Raw genomic sequence first — 26,073 nt, 5'->3', positions numbered from 1 at the left:
TCCTAAGATTAGAGAAATAACCCAGTCTCTATCATATTACTTTATTATTATTAAAATATTTTATTACATATACATATGTATATTAACACATGGAGATTAAAGATTTAAAATGAATAAGATACAAAGTGATACCTAAAGCTGAAATCTGTTTGAAAACAGCCTCCTCACTGGCCTCTCAAGAGCCCAGAACTGTCTGCAGCAGGTCTTGAGCTGAAATCTCCGCACTAGTGAGGGCTAAAGGGTAGAGGGAAGGATCTGACATCTTTTCAAGTCCATCATAAAAGTGAGCTGATGCAGAGTCCAGCTGCACTCATGGAAAGGGGATTACAGCTTCACACGTCCATCTCCTCATTCCATTTGCATTTTATAGGACCATAAATGTAGTCTGATTATTTGTCCAAGTGCAAGGGAGTTTCATAATTGCAGAAAAGGTCGCAGCCTCTCTCATTTCATACGCACTGGTGGGGCCTTTTGCGGCTGTAATAAAATACCCATTTAGGTCCCATATTTATTTATGGAAGAGAAAGGCCGTTTTTGAGAGAATAATTTACAAAACTTGTAATGTATCTCAGCTCGCTAGACGAAATGTAATCAAAAAGGAACGCAGAAAAGAAATGCCGCCTTGTGCTTTTGAGGTCGGGGCTTGTTGAGAAACAGCCTTCAAGAAAAGCGAACAGTCCACATTGATTTTTAAAGAATCTTACTTTCATTCTGCAGAATAGCTGCTCAAACGTGCATGTTTGCTAACTGGGTTAGAGAGACCGTCACTCTTCTAGGTCATTTTAAATTTTCTTCTGATCAATTTTAACATCCAAGCACATTCAGAGCTGTGTTTCCCTGGGCAGAGATGCTGAGTTGGCACACAGGCCAGAATTAAATGATGGTTCAGACAGTAGGACTCATTTTCAGAAAATCCAATCATTTACATTTCCTCAATATCCTGAAAGATCATATTACTCTAAATTAAGCTCCCTCCAGGCTAATATTAACCAGACCTGTTTGTCATTAAATGGAATTATTGATGGGTTTCTAACAGCTGTGATAATTTTGGAGAAATATCTCAAACTGCTGGCATTTTCTGTAGGAAGCTACTGTACCATAATATGTGCTGCTTCAGTGGAATAGATTCTTTTCTTTAATTTCTTAAATAGCTGTGCACAAACACAGATTTGTTTTTTGGATGTGGATGTTTGCACTAGAAGACACAGAAACATCATTTTGATTTCATTTAGTATGAACAGCACATTCACCACAAATCTCACATGAGCCTTTATTTTTAAGGTGAACATTCTGCTTTTCAGCTGAGTCCCAGGGCTTGGGACTGCCTGGTGTCACAAAACAATAAAGGGTTAATAAAATGCTTCTCCAGTTCAAGCTCTGATAGCCTCATCCTGAGGCCAGTGAGATTTATGTTAGAAGCTCACTGTAATAAGCCTTCAGACTTTATTAAATAAATTCAGCATTAAGTCATTCCCCTTGAGCAGAAGGGGGGTCAAAGCTAACCAAACTGCACATTTCTGGCAGTGTCTTGCAACCTCCTCTTTTCTGTTGTCTCCTCTCAATTTGTCTCAGCTGCTTGGGGGTTTTGAAAACATCCATCCACTTAGCAACTCACTCTAAACCACTTTGCCCACTTCAGCTTTAAAAAGAGTCCTTTGTTTATTTTCTAAGCCAAGTGTTCCTGTGTAGACATTTCTGATGTCTGATTCTGCACTGCACTTCTCTGTGCTTTGCACTGAGCACAACTCTCTGCTCTGCTCTTGTCCTCCGTGCTTACTGAAGGTCCACAGATGGATCTAAGGATGACTAACAAAAGCAAAATCAACCTTAGATCATTGAACTATTTAACATCGAGGCATGTATTTCTTTCAATTAATCACTTCAATCTATCTGCTGCATTAAAAACACATGCTTTATAGATATGATCTAAATGTTTTTTTCTTAATGTTCTCCTTAAAAAACAGAGAAAACAGACTCTGCTTAACCAAAAAAAAAATAATTGTTCAATCGCAGGCGCAGGTTAAGCCATGTTGTCTTACTCTCTGTAGGAGGATGCAGCTTAATGACAAAACAGGAGAACTCTGTAATCTTTCTGTAGACGCAGCCTGGAGGACTTGGGTGTTGTCCCAACATCCCTGTCTCTCCTCTGTTTGCTCAGTTTGTGTCTCCAAAGCAAGCAAATCATTAGAAAAGGCAGCTGCTGTATCCTCGCTGTCAAATCTTTTCTCCCCTTAACTCTCAGCCTGAGATACAGAAATAGATTCAGAAATGAGTGAAGGTCATTAAATCCTTCTTTACAGCAGAATCATTTGAAAGTCAAAAGCTCTATGTCATTTTAAAGTGAGCATATCTAGAAATCCGGACTGTAATAAGTCACAGCTGTAATAACATGCAACAGAGCTTATGCACCCTATTTCATGCTATTAGGTGACTTGGGAAAGCATGTCTATCTGACTGTGTGCACCTTACACTGGAAATTGCAATCCTGTGCTATGGAGGCAAGAGGTGTGAGGAATGAGTGAGAGAACATGTTCTGTGTTAGGAGAAATACAATGGAAACACTGTGTGATCACAGCTTGGTTTTAATATGGAAAAGGCGGCAGATATCTGGACAAAAAATGTAATGGCTCCTGAAAATGGTGAAAATGTGCACTCTGTGTGTCTGTGCTAACAAATTGCAAAGCAGTGCAGTGGAACATTTCAAATTTATGTGTCCCTGTGGTAGGGTCAACATTTTACTTATTCTAAAAAGATGAAGGTCATGCATTTTTTTATCCACTAGGTATGCTTTGAAACACTTTGACAAAGTCATTCTGGCTTCACATTCACATCTATTACGTAAGAATTACTGATATGTAAAGAAGTATTATTTTATTTATTTTCCTAACAAGTAACTGAATACATTTTTGTCCAGATATATCCAGATAAATAAAGAGCATTGAAAAAGTAGAACAAAAAATCCTGTATATATCAACATTATTACTATATTACAGCAGCACATTAAAAAAAATATATCCTCTCCACTTTTCCTATCATTTGACCGCTGTAAATCTGTTCCAGGGCTATTGCTACTCCAGTGGTGTCCTTTCAGGCCCCTGATTGGAATTCAAAAAGTCAACCCAATGACCTTTTCCCAAATCAACAGTGAAACTCAGACGAGAGAACACATGTGAAAACTACAAGGAAGAACGTTTAAAACTGTGAAGAAGGAGGCATGATATGACACAGACGTTGGAGGGACACTAGAACAAGATATTAGCTATGTTGTTTCAAGGATCCTTGGATCAATTAGCTACTAGCAACCAAATGAGGCAAACAGACCACGCGGCCTGCCATGGCAATAATTTTTCTTATATCCTAAAATGCCTCAGCTCCCATCACCCATTGTAATAATGAGACAGCAAAGTCTGATTAAACTTGAGCTACTCAAGAACAGAAGGACATCCAGAATTTAAGGAAACTAAACACTGAGCAGTAGACGATGGAGAGCAATCTGAGCACTAAGCCTGGCTCCGATTTACTGTAGTGGAATCTGGGCAGCTGCTCATTGTTCAGGGAAACTATTTAAGCAGTGCTGATGTATTTTGGCATTTCTGGTGTGAGGCCAGGCAGAAAAGGTAATAACCCAGCATGTGAGAATGGAAAAAAAACTGTGGTGTAAGAAAATGCACACAATTCAATGATTGAAGTGAAAGTTTCAATTTAAAAACCTGGGCTGCTGATAAACATGGAGACTTAAATCGTAATCCCATGCTTTTGTTTGTAAGTAGGGAAGCCAGCCACTCAGCACACTGTGACACACAAGTGAGAACGGAATAAATTAGCTCCATGAAGATTTATATCTTCTTTTTTCAAGATGCTGTTGAACCTGTTTACTGCAGTTCAATGAGTAAAATCAGACTTGGGCTCTGATCAACAAGGCAGGATCAATATTTTTGAAAGAAAAAAAGGACAATAAAAACACTTTGTCAAGTAAATATATATCTCAGTGATGGAACAGTAAGACTTCACCTGAAATCATTTATTAAGGGCAATAATTCACATTGAAGGTTGCTGTTTGCTCTCTGCAGCATTATGATAGCTCAGAGTATTGTTTATAGAATAGCAAGATGAATATTTGATACTGTACATCTTGCCACATTGTAATACTGTCCAAGGGTAACCACCCACTTATTATGGTGTAAATTATTGGGTCTTTTTGTCGTACATACTAAGGGACTACTACTGTATCTCAATTTCTCCTTTATAGTCAGTTCAAAGGATCAATTTATGTATTACCATATATAAAACTACTTTCAGAGTATGAGCTCATTTTCAGTTTGTGCCATAATGCATTCTGGGAAGGAAAAAAACAGGAAGAGAAGCTGCCCTCACCGGCTTGGTTGGTTGTGATGGTGACAGTGGCAAACTGGCGGTGGGCAGTGCCCAGGGAAGAGACGCCGTTCAGGGCCTCGATCTCGAAGCTGTAGTTGGTGTGAGCCAGCAGGTCCACGACAGTCACTGTTGTGTTCTTCAGCCCCGTCTGACGGGGCAGGAATCTCACTGCCCCGCGGCATGGCTCGCACTGCCTGGCGCTCGACCCACACTTCTTGCACACCACGCTGAAGGACACGTCCTTCCGGCCTCCCGTGTCGGCCGGCCAGCTCCAGTCGAGGATGACCGAGGTCTCGTTGATGACAGAGATGACATTCCTGGGTGCAGAGGGAGGTCCTGGGGGAAAATGACAAGGAATTGTCAGGCACGGACACTGAACCCCAGAAACATGCAATCCAATCGGAGGAGACAAGGTGGCACCAGGTTGAAAAATTAAAAGTTGTTTCAGAATCCAGGTCTGGCTTTGGAGTTGGACCACCCCTACTTTGATATTTTGCTTATGCACTCGTACAGTATGTGTGTATACAGAATATACATTCAAAATCCTGATCATTTTCAATGAATCTCTGATCATCATGTGTTAGGAAATCAACTTCAACACCCCCATTTCTGAAGACGGGGATCCATGATTAAGGATTAAGTAAGGATTGGCTTACTTCCAGGCAGTGAGGAATGATACAGTATGTAATAATGTAGCAAATACCCCACACTTCTAATGAGTATTCTGATACTGGATTTTCAAATGTCAAGACTCGGTTACCTCTGTTACAGTGAAAAACCCATCAGGAGTATTCACCGCTCTGGGAAGATTCGCACGTGAAAGAAAATGTGGAGGTACAATCCCAAATTTAAACTGGGTGTGGGACTGAGGGGGGAGAAAAGGACTGAAGAAGAACCTCAAAACTGCATGCATAAAGTGGGTTTGTGTGGTGGTGATAGTGAAGATGTTATTTCATGGCACTGTATATCAGTAGTGAACAGAGTTTACAAACTGTAGCTACAATAAGTAACTGTACACCTGTGTAACACAATTACTTGATTTCACAAACTCTGGCTGTCATTTCTTTTTAGAAAAGATGAAAGCACCTTTCTATCACATTAGGAATGAACAAAAATGGCGCCATATGATATTTCTGTGCTCTGAGCTATTCGTCTTAGTGTTTCCATAAGTGATGTGGTTACAGCACCCTACAGATGTACTGCAGTCATACAATTCGGCCCTCTTGATTAGAATGTCAGTTTGTGGTCTAAATCTGGGGTTGGATAGCATTAGTCACCTCCTTGTGTACTAGTACAAATGTAGGAAATCAAGTCTCTTCAGTCGCTACCAAATAATGTTTGACATAACCCTGAAATGTTTTGATTCTAAACATTTTTGTTTATTGTTTGCACATTTTCGCATCATCATGCTTGGGGTAAAATTACACCTACTACTACCAATTAGTTGCACTGCTCTCTGAACTAAAATGTAGGAGATTGCATAATCTGAAAGAAAAGTTTCTGTTTGTCAGATCTGAAATTAATCATTTACACCTCCCAAGAGTCCCATTAAGGCTGGTCTCAGAAAAGGCGTCCACTCTCTCTTATCCTCAGCCAGGGCTAAGCACCACGTTGCTGTCGATGAGAGACAAAGGCAGGCTGACAAACACTTCAGTGGGAATTAGCTTTATAAACCATGTAATCCACTGCTTAACTGAGAAAATGTTTTAGTATCCAATATTTCATTACTCTATTATGCACCCACAGTGCTCCGTGTTTTTCTAAGACAACAGAACAGTAAATCAAACTCTGGGCTGCACTGTTCAGCTTGGATCATGTCCTGAATGTTTAAGTGGGATCCTTGACTTGCTGGTTTGTCTGACTTCTATCCCTGTCCATCATAGCTCTGGAAGGAATCACTCAGGGAGTGAAAAGCGTCACATCAGTGTCCAGGTGAACACACTGTCCTCAATTCACCACAGGACTGATACAAAGTCCTTTCTGTCAGCATGACAATCTTTGCTAATTGGTAGATCTGCTTGATCTGTTACGCTTAAACTTCAGGCTAAGCAGGGAGTCTTTTCTATTTCTGCAGTACAATGTCGGGGAGGGGATGGTAACCCACAAATCATTTTGTTTAATTATTTGTTTGACAAGGGTAGTTCTCTGTGAATTTATCCCTGAGACATCTCAAGCATACCCACACAAGAACATACGAGGTTGCAAGCAAAAAGAGGCTATTCAGGTCATCTTATGTATTTGGTGGCTTGTAAGTACAAGCCTTTTTACTTTTGAAATTTAAATTTAAATTTTTAATTTTATGCTGTGGGTAATAATAACAACAACACTATTCATTCATTTCAATTGAAACTTTTTTTCTCTGACCAAAACAGGTCAGTGAAACTGCTACCATATGACACAGGATGAAACACAGAAAGAGGTAGAGACAGCAATTTTGCCAAACACGTTTCACCCTGATAAATATTCGCTGCAGAATATGACTTCAAAGCTTGACTGAATCCTGTTGAACACAGCTCTACAAAGGAATGCAACTCTGAGGCTTTGCACTCTGAAAAGACCTCTTCTGCAGTCATGCTCTAAAGTGCTACTTACATCAAATGGCAAATGCAGGTGTTTAAAGAAATTTCAGAAATTCTGAAAAGGGAGCTCAGAGGCTTCAATTCTAATTCAAGTTTAATTAGAATGCATACTAATTAAAATGCTACTACTGTACAATGCAGAGCTAATTGGGAGTAAAAATATGAATTACTGTACTTGAGATTAGACAATAATTACCGGACTTAATCGCTATGATCGTGTGACGTCCTGTTTTATAAACCACTCTGTAAAATTAAGAGTCTTTTTTCTTCGCTTATTATTGTCTGAATTGGAATCTGAGCTGCTTAGAAGCTCCATAAAAAAATCTACATTTTTTGTTCAGAGATACACCATTGTGCAACCTTGGATATTTTATACACCATCAGGAATTACAGCATACTGTATGTACTGTATGTTATGAGCATCACTAATTTACCTAAATCCTCCAGTGGTGTTTTACACTTAGCTCAGTGAGAAGACACCAGTTTTTCATTTACCAATCTTTCTCACATTGATCAGAATATTTGCTATTCTATTTTTACGTGGAATGAAAGTAGTGAAACAATACAACATGTCTAAAATTTTAGCTCAGAGATGTATGTCAAAATGTTTTTTTTAAACAGATCTTCTATATTTTGTAGGAGTAAACTAACCTTGTCAGATGTTTATTTTGGACTGAAATAAAGAATGTTTTGTGGACATAACACATATGGTTGACAAGGTTGACATTTTCTAAACTGATCTGATTTCCTACATGTACTTTGCACCAGGCATGGTCTCTGTGTTTCAGTTTCTTATTCATTACTGGACAGACTCGATTAATATGAAAAGCTTCTTTGTACTTGAGATGGAGTACCTGGTTCATTGACAGATGTGTTCAATGGTCAGTTCAAGTCAACGTGGCATCTTCTTATCACAGTGTTTATAGAACATTCCAAATTGCTGCGTTTATTTTCATACCTCTACACAAGTGGCTCATGTCTCTATGCTGTACCATGCATTCACTCACTGTGCATTGCAATACTTTTTCCAATTGATACATTTTCACAGATACAATTTTTATATGCCTTTATATCCATGACACAGTCTACAGTATATTATTGGTCTTGCAGAACATGTATTAATATGCACTTGTAATCAAATTTAAGTTCTTTAGACTCAGATACCTTTAACATGGATGCTTACAGTGTATGTGTTAATTTGTCTTAGCCATTTAATTGTAAAGCTTAATTTGCAATTATTAGGTGCCATTTTCTTTTCCTCATTAGTGGCCATTAACACAAATATGGAACATTTAAAGACAGTCTTAAAAAAGTGCAAGTATAGATGTAGTCTAGTGGCACTGAAAACAAAGACAGTGTTCAAAGATAGAAGTTGAAGAAAGTTAAAGGATAACTAATTCTGAATTAGAAGATGTTAGATAGTAGATAATAGGTTTGTTGGTAAAAAGAGGTCAAATGCTGACCTGTTTGGTATTTTAGGAGGGAGGTGGGGAGGTATACAATGCCTCAGAGACTTGACATTTGTGGTCATTTTTTTAAACTAAGTAATAATAGAAGTCACAGTACATTTGTAAACGTTAGCAGACTTGGTACAGCTTGATTCATGGCCTAAAGCAAGCAAGCAAGTGGAGTGTGCTTAGAAGGGTCACACTTTGCAATCTGTATTCATTAGAGGGCAATGGAGGCCCTCCTTAATTAGAGGCATTGCATTAAAGCCAGGCAAACTTAAGACAGGACCTGACAAAATAGCAATTGTAACAGTGTGCTTGGAAAGGGAAGCTTTCCTATTCAAAGAAAGAATAGAACAAAGACATACAAAAGGTAATACAAAAAAGTCCATCCACAAGCCAATTTGCCTGTATGCGTCTACAATAAGCTGATATCACACTTAACATTTGGTATTGTCTTTATAGTGATTGTACCGTACTGACAAAACTGTTGGAATTCTTTGACAATTAAATATGAAAGGTTTGTAAAACAGCTTGTACTGGAAGAGCCCCAGTTTCTGCCAATCTCCAGCTCTAAGATATTAATACAGGCCTCTAAATTAATATTTTCTGATTTTCATCCCACAAACACCTTTCCAAAATCTTTAATTTAACCAGACTTTTAGTTCCTGTCTTTCTCCTTGGCCATCCATCTGGTTAAGTGGACATCTCTCAAATCAAAAGGGTTCGAACTATAAAATCAATAAGGGCTTTTTCTGCGATTGCATTATTTGGGTTTGCCTGTATACAGAGAACTTGTTTTCTCATTCATAATTACATATGTACTGATTTAAGGTCTTAAATCTTCACTAATACCAATGCTGATGAGAAGGAATTTCTCTTAGGATGTTCTATATCACCTCTGTTTCCAACATATGAGAAATGATTAAGAAAAATCACAAGAGATTCAACCTCATGATCTGCTGTATTAGAATGAGTATGATATAGTCAATGTTCATAATCAGCAGAACTGAACACAATAAATAAAACACAATGCAACCTACTTTCTGATGAGAAAAAAGATAGAAAGGTATACTGTATTGTGCACCTTTGGAATTACATCTTACATGGATGGCAAGGAAATCACTTTTTGATTTAGCACTCTTCACTGCTGCTGTATGATTCATTTTTGAATGAGCAAATAAAACGCTTTAACACTTTAAACATGTGACTGCACCAAACCATCAGCTTTTATTTCACTCAGTCTTGCAAAAGATACAACCACAGCCCTCATCTATTAATCAGGTCCGTGAATGCAAGATAGGTTTTCAGCAGATTGAAATAATATGAATCAACGTTGATATCAGCACCAAGATTTATGTATAAAGTATTTTGAAATGTTTGGCAGTTTTTCTTTGCATCTGTATGCCATCTGTGTTTCTCCTCTCACAGAGAGACTATGGCCTCAAACATAGTCTATCAATGGCATAAGAATCAAGAATACTGAATGAGTAAAAAAAAACTGCAGACTTTTTGCAAGGCAGGAGATTTGTGTGACTTATACAAATTCAGAAGCACTGCTGTTATAAACCCTTGGGTGAAATAGTATAATATGTTCAAGAAATCCAAAAAATAATCAAAGCAGCACTTTGATATGAGAGCTTAGATACATTTGCACGTCTGAAAGTGAACTTTGGAGATCTGCAATTAAAGAAAAGCTGAATGCCTTTACACTCAAGTTTCAACATATGGAGTCAACTTGAAGGTACATTGTTGCTTGTATGTGTGCTTATTTCATTGCTTCTCACCATCACAGCTAAAGGTACAAGCATGGGACTTAGGGGAAAAAAACATGTTCTTGTTCTTTATGCATAGAATGCATTAATAAAGACTGTATGTCCTCTAGTTCTGATATAGTGTGTGTCTAGTACACACACTTCCTGCCTGTGCTGGTTTTCAGTGAAAGTGCATTGGAGAAGGTGGTACAGAAACATGTACAGTAGTATGGACTTACTGTAACTGGTTTTATTTAATCAATATCAAATGTTATAACCTGCTTTCCTAGAATTGTAAATAGTAGGTTCATGAGGGAAAAATGTTTCTTGACTTGTTTGTTCTGCAGTCCCAGGATGTATGGTTAATGGACAGGCTTCAAAACAGCTGAGCAATGAATTCCAAGCAGCGCTTCCCAGTTTGTAGAGAATGGAAAACATGCTATTTCATTCCTAAGTGTGTGTACTGTATATCTGTGCACGATCAGAGATGGGTACTTCCAGGTGGGCGCGGTATTTCAGTGAACGTACTTGTGCAGGCCATGGAGGCAGGGTCCTTGTCAGACCGGTAGTAGTTCTTCTCACAACTGCAGTAGACCGCCCCCTCCTGGTGGCTGTAGCTGTGCGGAGGACACTTGGAACACTTCAGGTTATCCAATGAGGACTTGTAGAACCCAGGTCTGCAAGCTGCAAGATAGCAAGAGCCCAGATTTTAGTGGTGGAATTGACTTGTGGTTTCATGCAATGTTTGTTAACTGGTGCATTGCTACTCTGGAAGTTTGGAATGAATAATGCACATTTTCACATATGGTCTTGGGGAAAAAATGGATTCCCACATTGTTAAACTGGCTGTTTCTCCCATTTTCCTGTTTACCAGAAAGACATGAATTGATTAATTAGTTTACAATAACAAGCATAAACAATGTGTTCATATACCATACAAGTAATTAAACCTAAGGCTTCTTTTCAATATTTTAGCTGCAGATTTTTTCGGACAACATTCAGGGAAAGATACAGTAAATGAACTACAAAATGCATGCCCAAATTGTATGCATCAGCAGGCCACATACAGTACTTCTGCCCATTCAAAGCTGCTTGAGTGTTTGCTCTGTGCTGGGGTCTCAGCCTCTCTGGAGGGAGCTGTCTGCTTTTCAGCAGGAGCTCCAGCCTGGGACTGAGCTGATCTCTTGGCCTTTCACTGTACCGAGGGGACTGAGGAAGCAGTATTCCAAAGCCCTTGAGATATATAGCTGAGGCTGCCAAAGAACATTACATTAAAATAGATGCAATACGTAAACAGCAGCAAAGACTTTCACATCAAGCAGTTATAAAGCTCCTTTATATTTTTATTTGGCTGGCTTGTATTTAGAAGGACTTACTTTCATCCCCATTTTTACAGCTGGTCAAGCTAGGTGAAATACCTTGTTAAAAGGCAAAGCTGCAGTAGCTTACCCAGGGACTCGCACCCACAACATATAGGGCAGACTTCCTATTCACTGCTCCTCATGACTGTCCATTGTTTATTTGTAAAGTACTGTATAACTGCATTGGGCACCTCTGTCCTCCTGTGCTTAGAAAGGAGTGAGAGAGATGCCCTAGAGTCTGTGTGTTGATTCTGGTGGCATGTTGTCTTTATGTACAAAACAAATCATGACAATAGCAGTTTTTCCTAGGAGGATGGAAGACCAAAAGCTGATTAAAGAGCAATGTGTGTGGTGGTATCAAGTGAATATCACAATGTTGTGTGATATAATAGGAAATCAGGTTTAAATTAACCCGAATCTCGGGAGGCTCATGCTGCAACTGTAAGAAATGAAGCTGACAAATACCAGCTGCTATTATTACTGTATGATTCAGGAAATCAAATTCAGCCCCACATATCCTTGGTAAAATGACTAACACCAAGCCCAAATGAAATAATCACATATGGAGCAGAACCTTGGTGATGATATCAAATGAGTCTCTCACTCTCATACAAGAAAATATTAGGGTTTTTTTCCTTTTTTCACTACAAATAGAGTAAAATTCTTAGGCTCTGGCCCCTCTGTGACCCTGTATTGGATAAAGTGGGTAGAAAATGGATGGATGGATAAACTAAACTTCTCAACAGGTATATTCTGTTCCACTTTGGCATTTGATACAGCATATTGGTACAATGTAAAAAGCATAATGTACAACCGAGGACCAAAGACATCTAGGAAGTGGATGGCTTCTATTATTACTTTAATTATTATTTTTAGGATTGTTATTGTTTTTATTTTGTGGAAAGGAACAGTGAACTGAGTCTGAAACCTTGAAAGACTGAAGAAAGACATAATGTTAGAATATAAAGCTTGGAACTTAGATGAACTGTTGTGTCAAAATAAACACACTACTGATACTTCATTTAGAATATTGTGTTTAATTATAGTCATCATGATACATAAATTATAATCAGTCCAGAGAAGGGATACATTCCCTTGTTTTAAGGAATGTCCTACACTGACAAGCCGCAAGAACTGAAACCTTTTAGTCTTAAACAGAGAAGACTAGGAGGGGATCTGATTCAAATATTTAAAAGCCAGACCAAGGAAACCTGGGAACTGGCCAGGTTAACCCATTGTGTATCATCAGAATCAACAGTGAAACACAAACCAGTGGACTCACATCGAAACTAAGAGGAAGAGCATTGAAACCCAAGATTTGGAGGCATTGTGTTGCACAAAGGGGTGTGGGAATATGGAACAAACTCTGAATCAAAGCTGACAACCTGGCTAATTTCAAGAATTGGCTGGATGAGATCTTCCTCCTGGATCAATTAGCTACTACCAATCAAATGAACAAGATAAGCAGAATGGCCCCCTCTTAATTTCCTTAAAACGCATATAACCAAATACAGACTTATACACTTTGAAATTTCCTACAAGTTAATGTTTCCAAATACTTATGTTCACTTGAAATTACAGGGATGTTTACAAAGTATGTTTGTTTTTCTCATATGGCCAAATGTGTGCATAGAATTACCCGAAATTAAATGTATATTGTACTTGTCATTCAACTTGGTAAAACATGGTTTTAACACATTACACCTGCTGAAAGAACTGGGTTTAACTCACTACATCGTGCTGAATGATCCTGGTATAATGTGTGAACATTAGCATTACACCATGGTAAAATATCTCATTTTTAAATAAGCTCTATTGTACTTCTATAAATATTTTACTTATGCATGTTATTATTTTACTTATGTATGTTATTATGTTTGTATTTGCATTTTTCACAGTGTAACTAACAGAATCTTAAGTACATTAAAGTTTACAAAGCAGGACAATGAATAAAAGGTTTCAATTTATTATGAAAGATTATATGTCACATTCCTTGGCTGAATTACACCTTCTTCACATTTCACCATTATTATTATGAATCCAGAGCAGCTCTTCTGAGAACCTACACTTATCTGACAAAAGTGTCAGAATAATCACTGCAGAATGTTATTGATCAGCTCCTGATCAGACAATATCAAAGGAAGTCACAACACACAGAGAGGAATAGCTGGATTAATGTATTATATGCTTTTAGAAAGATGAACAAAGGCATTAATTCACTAGATCCTGTTCAACCTAATTGCTTCTGTAACAGAATCCTGACATACTCCAGAAATCCCCAATATGATGCACAGTTCAATTCTCCCTAGAGCACACAACAAAGCCCTGGTCAGACTTTAGTCAATATACTTGTAGGTAAGTGCAAAGCTTCTGCCATATGATATGAATGGTCATTTTTAAATCCATTTTTTTCTGGTGCTACAACACACCAAAAATAAATTAAAAGCATTAATTTGTCAAATCAATAAGGCAGCGTCATAAAATACCTTCATCCATAATTAAAGTGTCTGCATTTTGTCTCATTCACTGCGTGACCAGGACCAAAACTGATATTTTTGTCCAGTCTTTGGCATACCAGATATAAAGGTTTATCTACAGTACATTAAATCTGACAGTGCACCCCACAGAACTTTTAGAATTCATTAGAGCAAAGACTTATCTCAACAACAAGTGCTCAAAAACAAGACAATGCATGGACAATACCTTGGCTTCTTAAAGGGTTAAAGAGAAAATGAATAAATGATGGACCATACTGCCTTTTCTTCACTAACAAATATTTATATTTGTTTATATTGACTACATGTTAACTCTTTTTATTAAGTAATCCTCGAGTTTTTTTCAGTGTCACTATAATGGCCTTTTTATGTCAGTGCAGTAACTGCAAATAACTAAATTGACTGCAGTGTATTTAATTAAGTATCTGCTAATGCCTGGCTCTTTCCCATAGCAGATGTGAAGACCTACTCCCCTGCTCTCAGCAATGAGCAAGGTTGTTGATGACACACATCAATGCCTTTTGCTTTTTACAAGATTCTCATCACTGTTACAAATGGACATGAACGTGAAATGTTTTTCACTGAATAATAATTCTGAAATTAAAACGATCAGAAACAAAAAGTGAAGTTAATGCATACAATCTTGTGATATTCTTCAGTATAATAAAAAGTTGTTTTTTGTGTTGTTTTTTTTGTATGTGTTGTTTTCCTTGAAAGTATTGCCAGTTGTGATTAACTTTATTTTGTGTGCTTGTACTGTATCTGTGAGTAGTTATCATTATACCCACAGTGCTTTAACATAACACAAGCAAAAGACTTCAGAAATAAGAGCTGAAAAGAAAACACAAACAGCATTTTAGAACTGTTATTGTCTTTTTATGGAAGTGAAGCTATGGAAATGTTTGGGAAGCAGAGGCTAAATTGCGTTTTCATTCATAATTTGTCCCTCTCCTTGTTTTTAGAACACGTTTCAGCCACTTTAGGAGCAATGACATTATAGGAAGCTAATACATAGAATTCATATGGACACTTCTACTTCTTTTAATGTTATTGTTTATTCATAATACACCATCCAAATACAATATATAAATACTATACCTCTTATATAATAAAACATCCTTAACTCCAGATGAGCTATCAAACACAAATAAAAGCAAATGAAATGTTTGTGTCACATGAATCACTAGTACTATATTAACTAAATACAGTAAGAGTTTTACAGTTTCCCTTTCTGGAAATTACAGTATGGCCATCAGAACATACTGACTTCTCAAAGCAACAACAGAAACATAGGCTGGTGTATACTGTCTTCGGTGTATTCAGTGTATAAAAATCTAAATCCAAAGCCTTTTTTTGTAGTATCCTCAATTATTTGTTTATACCCACTACACAAGATCTGATTCTTTTTTTACATCTTGACACAGAGCTACAAAACCCCATCCAATCTCCTCTGGAGAATGAGGAATTACATCCAGACTCCTCTGACCAGCCCACCTTCAAGCCAATAATCTTGTAATACCTGACAGAGAGCACCACCCCATACCAGAGGTTCAGCATTGATTGGATGAAACGTATGTCACTCACCGACAGTACCGCAAGACTACATGCACCTGGTTGGCAGAAGGGGCTGCAAATTTGCTGAGAGGGAAATTCCACCCTCGAATTATACCCTGCCATCAGTGGCTGAACTGTACACCACACTGGGTGAATCCCCGTCACAGTCTAAGTAAGCTAGTGACAAACCAAGACTCAAACCTGTGATCACAAGCTCAGACAGCACTGTTATTGGTTGAGCCACAATGGCGACCCCTTCTGAAGCCACTTTCACAATGTGTTTGGACACATTAAAATCCAGTGTGTGTGCATTATGCAAAAGACAAAAGGGTGCTGCATTGACCCAAATTCGCTTCAGCACTGGACAGAATTTTCCTGTACCATACTGTAGCTGTCCAATATTGAGCCAAAGTCCACTAGAGTTTGATCACAGGTACTGTGGCTTCATAGCCATACTGCACCACTTCCTAGAAAGTAGTGCATTCCACTACGCTAAAAGGCTGAGACCCTTACCGTGGAAGAATTAATCTCTAACCAGGCACCAGGAGCATTATATTACCATCACAGGCTAAGACGAGCCTTGTTACGTCAAGTCAATTTACTTCTGCTAGAGTTATCAGATGCTGTGGAGACTGCTTAAAATTGTACAGTATGTGCAGGAGGTGCACTGAAAATTCCCCAAACCATGTTGAAGTTAACACTTCTTCAGAGCAAGTGTTGAAAATCTGGAGCCTTTTCCAGGTGTCAACCCGAAAAAAACAAAAAACCTTTTTCCGAACGTTGTGTTTTCTTTCTTCTCTTTTCAGCATGGAATAAACCAATTATTTGTTTCTTTGCAGCCTACGCATGCTGACGCAGCTACCCACCTGAAGTGTTGAAGATACTGTAAGTATACTCCAGCTTAGAGTAAAAGAACACTGCTCTATAAATATGCTTTACAAATGGAACCATATATTGGATATTGCATTAATGCATTAAATATTAGGGATCTGTCTCGATCACTGGTCCATTTAAAACCACCGCCACTCAATAGTATACAGTAATACAGGGGACTTGCTATGAAACCTGATAGCATCTATTTTTTTTCCCCTTGTTTGCCCCGGTGTCCGCAGAGACCTGGAATTGCACGTGAAGGGGCTGACTTACTGTATCTCAGTGCTCATAACCAGCTGCACAGACACCCTAACAGGATGATCTAGGCGACGCAGCTCTGTGCCATTTCAAGTTAACGAGCCGTTTTCTAACAGGTTAATTCATTACTGTGTCAGTGGAAAGAAACGGGCAGCGAGTGGGGAGTCCTCCACCTCATTTCAATGTGAATTCCGCTGAAAAGAGAAAACAAAGCTTTGGGGAGAAAGGGAGTGTTTAGTATTCAAGCGTGCAGCTCCTATTCACAGAGCAATATTGCCTGGTCCCCGCCGTAAACATAGACTAATGAGCTGAGACCAAGTGTTGACTAAACAAATTATTTCCTGGGCTTCTGCCGTTCGAGGGACCAGCTCAATCCCTTTCCTTTGCACAAGGTCAGAGGGACTTTTATTTTTTATTTCCTTGACTCGGAGTAAAATTAGATTTGATCAGCGCTCCTGCGGGGCTCTCATTCTTCACTGTTATAAATGGTAGACAAAGCTGCAAACTGGAGCCCCTGCTGGATTAGAATCCAGTGGAAATGGATATTAGCATTGTAATGTGCTGGGTGCTTTAGAGACTGTTTACAACTCTGAACATGTGTTTCCTTCCTGCTTTCCTGCCTCATACAATAGAACTACTGTGCTTAAACCTTCCTGACCCTCTAACACACATTTTATTATTCGTTTCTGTTTATGATCGAATTTCTTAATTAAGCTGGTCAGATACCAGAGCACGGGTGTTCCAAATCGGTGTTTCAAGGCAGGGCAAAACCCGACTGGGATACTGGAATGGAAAATGAAATGTGACATACTGTACAGTACCGTTACTGCAGCATGTTTCAACTGAGGATGAGTAGCATGACAACCAAACTGTGACACTATATCATGTGGTAAATGACACTGCATTGTAGTGGCTGAGGTGTAATTCACACTCTGAATTGTACATTATGTTTTCAAACACAATGGTATTCTGCATTTGGTAGATGTGATGGGGTAACTAATCCTTCTATCCATATATTCTATCCATTTTCTAACGGCTTTATCCAATTCAGGGTCACAGTACAGCTGGAGCCCATCCTGGCAAGCAACAGGCGAAAGGCAGGATAAGCTCTGGACGGGACGCCAATCCATTGCAGGATACATACTGTACATACAGTACGCAAACACACACTCACACCAGGGCCAATTTTCCCAGGAGCTAATTAACCTACCAGAATGTCTTTGGACTGTCAGAGGCAACCAGAGCATCTGGAGGAAACCCACATGGAAAACATATCAGCTTCATGCAGACAGAAACTCGGGTCTGAAACTGAACCCAGGGCACCAGCATTGCAAGACTAATGTAATATGATAAAAGAATCCTACAATTGAGGCAATATGCTTTTTTATTATCATTTGTGTTACACTCTAGCAGTGTCTTCACATTTTCATCATGGTTTGGCTTGGTTTCCCACAGTTTCAACATGCCTTCGCTGCACCTTAATATACTGGGGATTGCAAATACTATAAAATACTGTGCAAAAAGTTTTATCAGCAATATTCACCATTGTATACCATGGTTTATTCTGGGTTTGATATTGTGAAGTATAAAGGCACATAAATCACAACAGGAGACCATTTCACAGTCTCCATAGGAGACCTGTGAGAAATATGCTGTAGAGTCATGGTTAAGGTGTGAACACACTATGACAGACTCACCAGGGCCATCTTTTGTGTGAGTTTTAAATGAAAGAGAACCAGAGCCTTATCTAGTGTTTAGTGTGCAATTCTAACAGGTTTGCCTACTGTATTGTATGTGATGCACTGCCACAAATATCACAAGATCGTCCCTCGCTGTTCAACTTCAGTGCACCTGTGGGTGCTCATCCAGGTCCTCCCCTTGCTGGAATTAAGACAGAATGCTAGCCGCGTCTCCTACCATCACTCTACAGATGGAAAAGTTCAACGTCTGATATCGGGGGAAGGTAAATCCAGTATGAACTGAAATCGTGTCTGTTGTGCGCATTCCAAATCAGAGCACTGGACATGCCAGATCAAAGGCGGTCCCACTGCCTCACAAGTGTGTCTAATAAAACTGTGCGGTTTCGCATTTCATGCAATTCCAAGAACCAATTCCTCTTGTAACAAATATCAACCCGTGCTGTAATTTCATTGACATAATATAGCATCTGTATACCAATTATATGGGCATTTGCTACTTAATCTCTGGTTTCAATAGCGTTCATTATAATTAGATGCAGTTACAAATTCATTCACTCCTGACAAGCACATCCTGTCAGTTGTTCAAAGACTGTGACCACCAAACAAATTAATTATGAGCATGTGAACACAGAGCGATGAAAAATAACTAGATATACAGTATGTCTATATGTACAGTATCTGCATATATTTTAAGTGAGTGCATATAGAAAATAAATATCTTAAAGTCTGAATACATGTACCTATATTTCATAAAGTTAATCATCACAATGCCTACACTTAATGCTGGCAATTGTAAATAATGCAATAAATAAACTTAAGGACCCTGTTGAATGTATAATTTTGCAGCAGATGGGAGCTGCCATTAAAGATTATCTCTGATTTAATATGTCATAAATAATCTTTCAGAGAGCAATTGGCTCCAACAGAACAACACAGACACAGCAGTATTTCACTGTTTTCAGTGGGCAGCCAATTTATTAATACGTCTGATTTAATACAGGCACATGACTTTATTAGCAGTGTTTAAATGCATACAGAGTGCTGGGGTGCACCTATAATTCTGAGATTCATCCAGTCGAGGCAGGGTGTGCAGTGCATAAATTCAATAATGTGCTGGAGCTGGTGTTTAACTTGTTTTAACCTTAAATAATTCTTCCCTGTCCTTACCTGACAACTCCCCATGCCCACACAGGGAAATGATAATTTCTCAGTGAGCAGAAATCTCCCTGCACCATTAGGCACTGTGATGGTGTTACTTCCTTTTATTAATGAACAGTAATTTGCATTCTGTAATGATATCTGTATTATAGGCACCTTTAAAAGCCTCACACATTGCTCAGTCTACCAGCCCTATTATCTACCTGAAGTACTTCTGTCTTCCAGGGTCACATAAGTATCACCTCACATAAACACTGAGCATCTCAGCATCCCAAAGGCCCATAGTCAAAACATTTTCATTTTCAAGCATCACAAAGGAAATGAATGTAATCTAACCTTAAATTGTTAATTGTAAAACCTGTGATATCGTATTAGATATGCTACTACCCAGTCCCGGCAAATTGTGAAAAGCAGAAAATGTGTCCTGGGGATGGTCATCACAGATTGGTTGTCCAGAAGAGGGCGCTTTATGAAAAAAATCTGTCCATCACATCAGACTGTAGATGCAGACCCTATTTCTTATACAGCCTAGTCACTCTGCACCCTATAAGAGGAATCACAGTGTAAGCATAATGAATACACTATTTTCAAAGAAGCTGTTCTGTGCCTTTATCAAAGGAGAGGGACCAAACACAAATGCCTCACAATAAATAAAGTTGCACTTCATTCACGTCTCTACAAAACACACCAAAAGTGTGGAAACAGAAGGGGAATATCCGTTGCCTTACACTGCATGGGTGCACCCCCTCTCTTCTGCCTGTGTGATTCACATTTTCATGGCCACAGCCCTGTCTGTGCAGTGAGGGAGAAGCAAAAATTCAGTGCCAGCAATTACCATCAGACAATGGTGCTGCCGATTTGCACCCAGCAACAGCATAGAGAAGGAAAGTTTTCTGATGGTGCAAATAAATAAGTTGTAATAGACAGTCACTTAGTGACTTGATAGTAAGCTAAAGCATTAACACTGACAGGACAGGCCATGCAGCAGAACAGCTGAGACAGTGCAGTGTCTTTCACAATCAGCTTGATGCCAATTACTCTGCTCAAGCTTCCAACCAAGTTGGACCAAAGAGAAAACCCACTGAACACCGCTGTCAAATATTACTCTCCTATATGTCATGCTAATTTAACACTGAGACCGTGAGGTGAGGTGATATTGTGGTGTGCACAGCTCCTTAAATGTCTACTGAACTGTTATCAAGGCAATTTAAATGAGTCATATCCAACATGCAGGAGATCGTGTTTAAAACCTTAATCCGTTTTCAATGTCCTTATGAGGTTTACCATGCTGTGGAAAGCTTTTCATGCACAATAGCAATCTGCAAGAAAGACTCATTTGCTGGTTAGGAAAATGAAAAGAGGATTTTTTGACTGAGGCCATTTAACAATGAAGTCTTCCTTATCACTGCAGAAAACCTACATAGCATTCTTTCAGTTTTCCCATGATTGTACCACGCTTATATCACTTTGTTTTGCCACAGGTTCCCATTTGTCTTAGCTTCACCATACTGCTCTGTGCTCTGTGCTCTGTAGCAATTTCACTGAGCTGCAGTACAATTTACTGTACTTTTACAACTGTATGACAAGGCACAGTAGGCCTCTGTCAGGGTAAATCTGTTGTGTTGCCACTCGGTGTATTAAGCAGTGTAATACAACTTCCCGGTCCTCAGTAAATGAGGGACGCACAGCTGTCGCTAAGCTCAGGGCTATAAAACACTGCCGAGATTCCCCTCTCAGTGGAGATCTAGCAGGCTAAACAGCTGAGGACCCATGCTGGCAGGCAGCTGTGCCTGGCACCTTGCACGGGCACTCTTCTGCGGAGCTGTCACCTTCGGGCTCCAGACAGCGGTTAGAGTTATTGCGCCGAGGCTGTGCTTGCAGCAGCACAGACAGTTGTGAGCCGTATGTTTCCTTAGTACTTCCCGTCAGCACATGTCAGAAGGCAGACCGGGGGCTGAGGTTTGGAGACCAGCGTCTTTGAGAACTTCCCATTTTCTTTTTCCGTCAGCTTTAAAGCCGGGGCTAGCTGAGTTCACAAAAGTAAAAGGTCAACAGATGCATGGAGGTATTTTTAGCAGAGCTTTTTCTTAAGATAATTAGGGATCTAAATCCATTAAATAGTCTTCAGATGTGTCTGCACCACCAAGATTATGCATTTCTGATCATGTTTTGCATTACTAAAAGCACATACTCTGTAACAAGTCACGCAAAAGCTTATCATTGCCAATTCAATATAAAGGAGTAAACATAAAGGCACACTCATCTAGTTTCTCTGCATATACTATTTACAGTACTGGATTTATTTCAAAGATGCAAGTTACGTTTGCATTTATCGCTCAACATTCCTTTGGAGAAGTTATCTAGACCACGCAGCCGAAATCAATCAAACCTGCCAAGCTTGCAAACAAGTCACCCTCATTAATTAGATTCCTTTGCTATTACCATTGCCACGCCCATATAGTATTGTACAAAATGTATTCATTTCAGACAAGGACACAACAATGAGAGGGCAATGAGTTGTTCGCCACTTATTACTCCACTGTGGCATTTTTACAACCCATTCCTTTCCCCAATCTGTTCGCCTTGTCTAAACCCACTGAAGGACCACACGGAAGTCTCTACCACTGATAAATCCCAGCCACCTACAAAGAAAGGAAGAGGTCAGGCAGGGGTTCCGTTATTGTTTTTGACTACTTTAACACTGGGTAGACTGTCAGACTTGGGCATGACTGATAAAGCAAGGTATTATTTCCTCAGGGGGACTCTGCAAAACACCAGAAATAAAGACATTATGATTGTAAGGACCCACTTCTGGCTACTGTGAAAGGCAAAGACCATCACTATAAAGCTCAATTCATATTAGCATACCCACCGCATACCGAACTGGGATTCATCCCTTCTCATATTTATTAAAACGTGTCATTGCAAAACCATGAGGGAAGCCTGGCTGGTAAGCAGTAGTGAACTACTGTATGTTCCCTGTTTTACCACTTCCCACTATGCAATTTGGTCAATGCTGACCGTAATGCATACAAGTCAAATGCCAACCATGTGGCACCAGGGAAGTCTCGACTGTATTGAAAACCTCAACCTACAGTCTATTTCAATATTCGGAAAGGAGGATTCTGCAAATAAACATATTGAGAATTATGTCTTTCACGTTGAAAACAGAAAAGCCTCACACAAAAAAAAACATTTTTGCATTAAAAAAATGTGTTAAGGCCCTATTTCAAGAAACCAAAATGTATCGCATTCTAGATATCAAGCCTACTTGTTAACCCTTTCGAAGTTACAAAATACTATTTCATTCTGATGCTGTAAAAAATAAAATCTATTATAATTTAACTCATGTAAATTAATGTTTTTGATACGCATTTAAAACTCTATTTCACAAAGTCACCTCTTATATCATTACATTTTCGGTCACTCTTGTATCACACTATACTGTATGTCTAGTTACACTGTATGTGTATGTATTTACTGTAAGTACTGTGTATCTCATATACTGTACATATTTTCTCTCTGTAGATTCCAATTTGGCCTGAACAAAAAACACCAAAAAAAGACTGAATTATAGGGCAAGCACATTTGAGTGCTAAAATTAATAGATATGCATAGAACCACATGTTAAGTTCACACCAAAATGCAGCAATAAACAGAGTTTACAGTCTTTGCAGAACCTGGCCTCATGATCACACCGTGCCAGATCATTTTTATTAGAACAATAAATATTTTAAACTCTAATCCCTTGTGTATTTTAAACTCTAATCCCTTGCCAAACACCTGTAATCTGATTACAACTGCTGTTCATAATTGAGAGATGTCTTTATTCAAGAAATCTTTATTACTTATGAAGGCTAATTCTGGAAAAATAAACAAGCTTTAGTTACTCCAGCACGATGAAAGCCAGCTTTCAGGGCAGCACTCTCCTGTGTTCCCATGGAATTGCTGGAATGATGCTTGTTTTTGTGCTCAAAGTCCCATGTTCCATTTAAGCCCTACTTCAAAATCATTCCAAAAATAAAGGTAAATATTTTTAATCAACATCTTGTGTATTCCTGTTTCTTCTTAACTGATTATACTGGCTTAGAGTTTTGAGACAGTGAATTTGGATCCAAAACTCACGAGGGGGAATATTATGTTCCAATGACAATCTTGCATTGAGCACATTATGAGCATCAGTGTGGCATAAAACAATGCTGCAAGAATTGGTTATCAAAGTTATTCCATCTGTTATTCCTTTAATTATTCAGAGAATTGAGCACATGATGAGCACCAGTGAAGGATTCAGCTAGTAATTTAAAGTAACTTTTGAATGGAAAATTTAGCTACAAGATCAAAGACTGTCGCTGCCTCACATCAAAAAACAGATTTTCTCTGTAAAATACACCGATTCTCGCAATGAATGTGCTCCTGAGGAGGCAACAGAGCTGGTGCAATACTGTATATCCAGCAGCGCTCGTCAGTTTAATTAAGTGGGGAAAAAAAACAAAGATGCAAACACTACAGCCTATGCTAATATACAGTGTGAGCATTATTTAGCTGACTAAAACATCGCCTGATGACTTCATTTAAAAAACTTTATTTTAAAAGCACAGCCCTCAATGAGTCACATAAAACAGCCGATACCAGATGGAGAAAATACATTTCACTTGATTGTGTGTGGTTTCTCTGGTGCATAAATGACGCTGCAGTATTTCTTTTTTTTTTTATTAAAATGACTGCAGATTTCAATGCGGAAATGGTTTATGCAAACTAGCATAATGACAAGTTGTAGCTGCTATTTATACTATGGGAAAGTTCACTTTTCTGTGATCGCTTCCTGCTATTGCGATAAAAAGAGACGCAGAAAGTTAAAGTCGCAGTCAAGGACGGATGACATATCGATCCCTCATGGACAGAGTGATCCGGGAATAGAGTGGTCGAGGGCAGGAAGACAGGGGACGTTTTTCCGCATCCTGATGGAGACACGGAGGCTGCACAGGGGTGGCATTTGAATTCCGCTCGCAGCTCGGCACTGGCAGCAGCAGGCTCCGGAAATCAATCACAGTTGACAGCGGATGGCACAGCGGGGGTGTCAGCGCATTTGTTAAGGTTCGGCTGCCGGCCTGGCTCCCATTCATCTCCCATAGCCCGGCACTGAGAGACAGGCGGGAGCAGCGCAGCGAGCCGCCCTGAGGGGAGGCTGTACGATCAGGACGAGCGGTGAGAGCACTCGGGGGTACAGCGGGGCAGAAGATGGGTGGGTGGGAGGATGTGTTTGTGACAGCATCAGCCAGAATGTGCCATCGCTTCCATAAATCACACCAAGCAGGTAGGCACTCGTGTCACAGAAATTACAGGTCTCACGTGGCAGCGTGGGAGTGCAAAGCCTTCCCTTGGAGCGATCCTCGGACATCACATTACTTCAAGGATCTCTGTTTACCTCCTCTCGGTGACAGCTGATTCAGCGCTCACGTGAAATCAGGCTTCAGAAAGATGTCTTTCCTCCTCTGGCAGGCTTTAAACACCATATTACTTCTTCATCTGTTTTCCCGAGAGGGGATAAAGGACCTTGACTCGAGTTCTCACAACCCTCTCATTTACCAGGTCACCACAATAAGGAGAATAGATAGGCTGACTTTGCAATCACAGTGTTGTGTTTCAAACTGCACAATGGCTCATGAGTTGATTCCGTTCTGGGATACTTTCTGTGTGGAGTTTGCATGCTGTCAACTTGGATCTCCACCAAGTGCTGCGGTATCCTCAAACAATCCAAAGAAATATGTGTATCTATTTTTTTTTTCACATGTGCATGTGTGTTTTGGTGTCCTGTCCAGAGTGATGTTCTTCCTTGTCCCCTGTGATTCCTGAGTGAGGCTCCAACTCACTCACTTTTAACATTAAAGTGGTTTCTGAAAATCAATGAGCAGAAGCTGTGCTGAGATAAAAAAAACACTTGTTCCAAACCACAGCCCTTCTAATCTCCATTATAGAATTTTGCCACGATGAGCCTCTTAATTAATTACCTGATAATCAGCAACATCAATAGCAATTAAGAATGTGCTATAGTGCTGCCAAAGAGCAATTTAGAAGGGCCACAAGATGAGTAGCCCTTCCTTACAGGTATCCATATAAACTGTTCCTAAAATGTAAAAGTTATATTACTAGCACTGTTTCTAAGATTTCAGTAAAACTTTTCAAAGTGTTTTTTCTCAGCATCCTCTTCAAGAAATGTGCTGGTTTACAGTTCTGGATTTTACCCCCAGACCAGCAGACATAGAGCTCTGTGTGTGTCTACTAGTTGTCCACTGTCCTTCAAAGCAGACCTTTGGTTGAGATGAATAGTGTCACTGTGAGCATTTACCGCATGACATTTTACACAGTTCTAATAAAAACCGCTATCTTCATCCATCAGGACCATGACAAGGTTCAGGACAATTGTCAGCCTGGTTAAAACAGTCAGCAGGACAATTACTCAGCTGAAAGGTCAGGCAGTGAGCTCCAGTCGAGCTCTGTTCACTGCTATTGATCGGTGGT

The 26,073-nt window shown here is 39.3% G+C and overlaps 1 protein-coding gene across 2 annotated transcripts in view; it reads right to left on the bottom strand.

Moving 5' to 3' along the window:
- Positions 1 to 26,073, bottom strand: part of epha3 (eph receptor A3) — a 126,870-nt gene that overhangs the window by 48,799 nt on the left and 51,998 nt on the right. For both annotated transcript variants that reach the window (XM_088914333.1, XM_088914332.1), the window contains 2 exons: positions 10,684 to 10,839; positions 4,375 to 4,710 (listed from right to left, as the gene is read on the bottom strand). In XM_088914333.1, coding sequence (XP_088770459.1) covers positions 4,375 to 4,710; positions 10,684 to 10,839 — 492 coding nt within the window. The remainder of the gene's footprint in view (positions 1 to 4,374; positions 4,711 to 10,683; positions 10,840 to 26,073) is intronic.

Source organism: Atractosteus spatula, chromosome 4 (assembly GCF_055471065.1).
Source record: "Atractosteus spatula isolate fAtrSpa1 chromosome 4, fAtrSpa1.hap1, whole genome shotgun sequence".
NCBI classification, from domain to species: Eukaryota; Metazoa; Chordata; class Actinopteri; order Semionotiformes; family Lepisosteidae; genus Atractosteus; species Atractosteus spatula.
The sequence above is the reverse complement of the archived record's forward strand: the minus strand, read 5'-3'. Positions and strand labels throughout refer to the sequence as shown.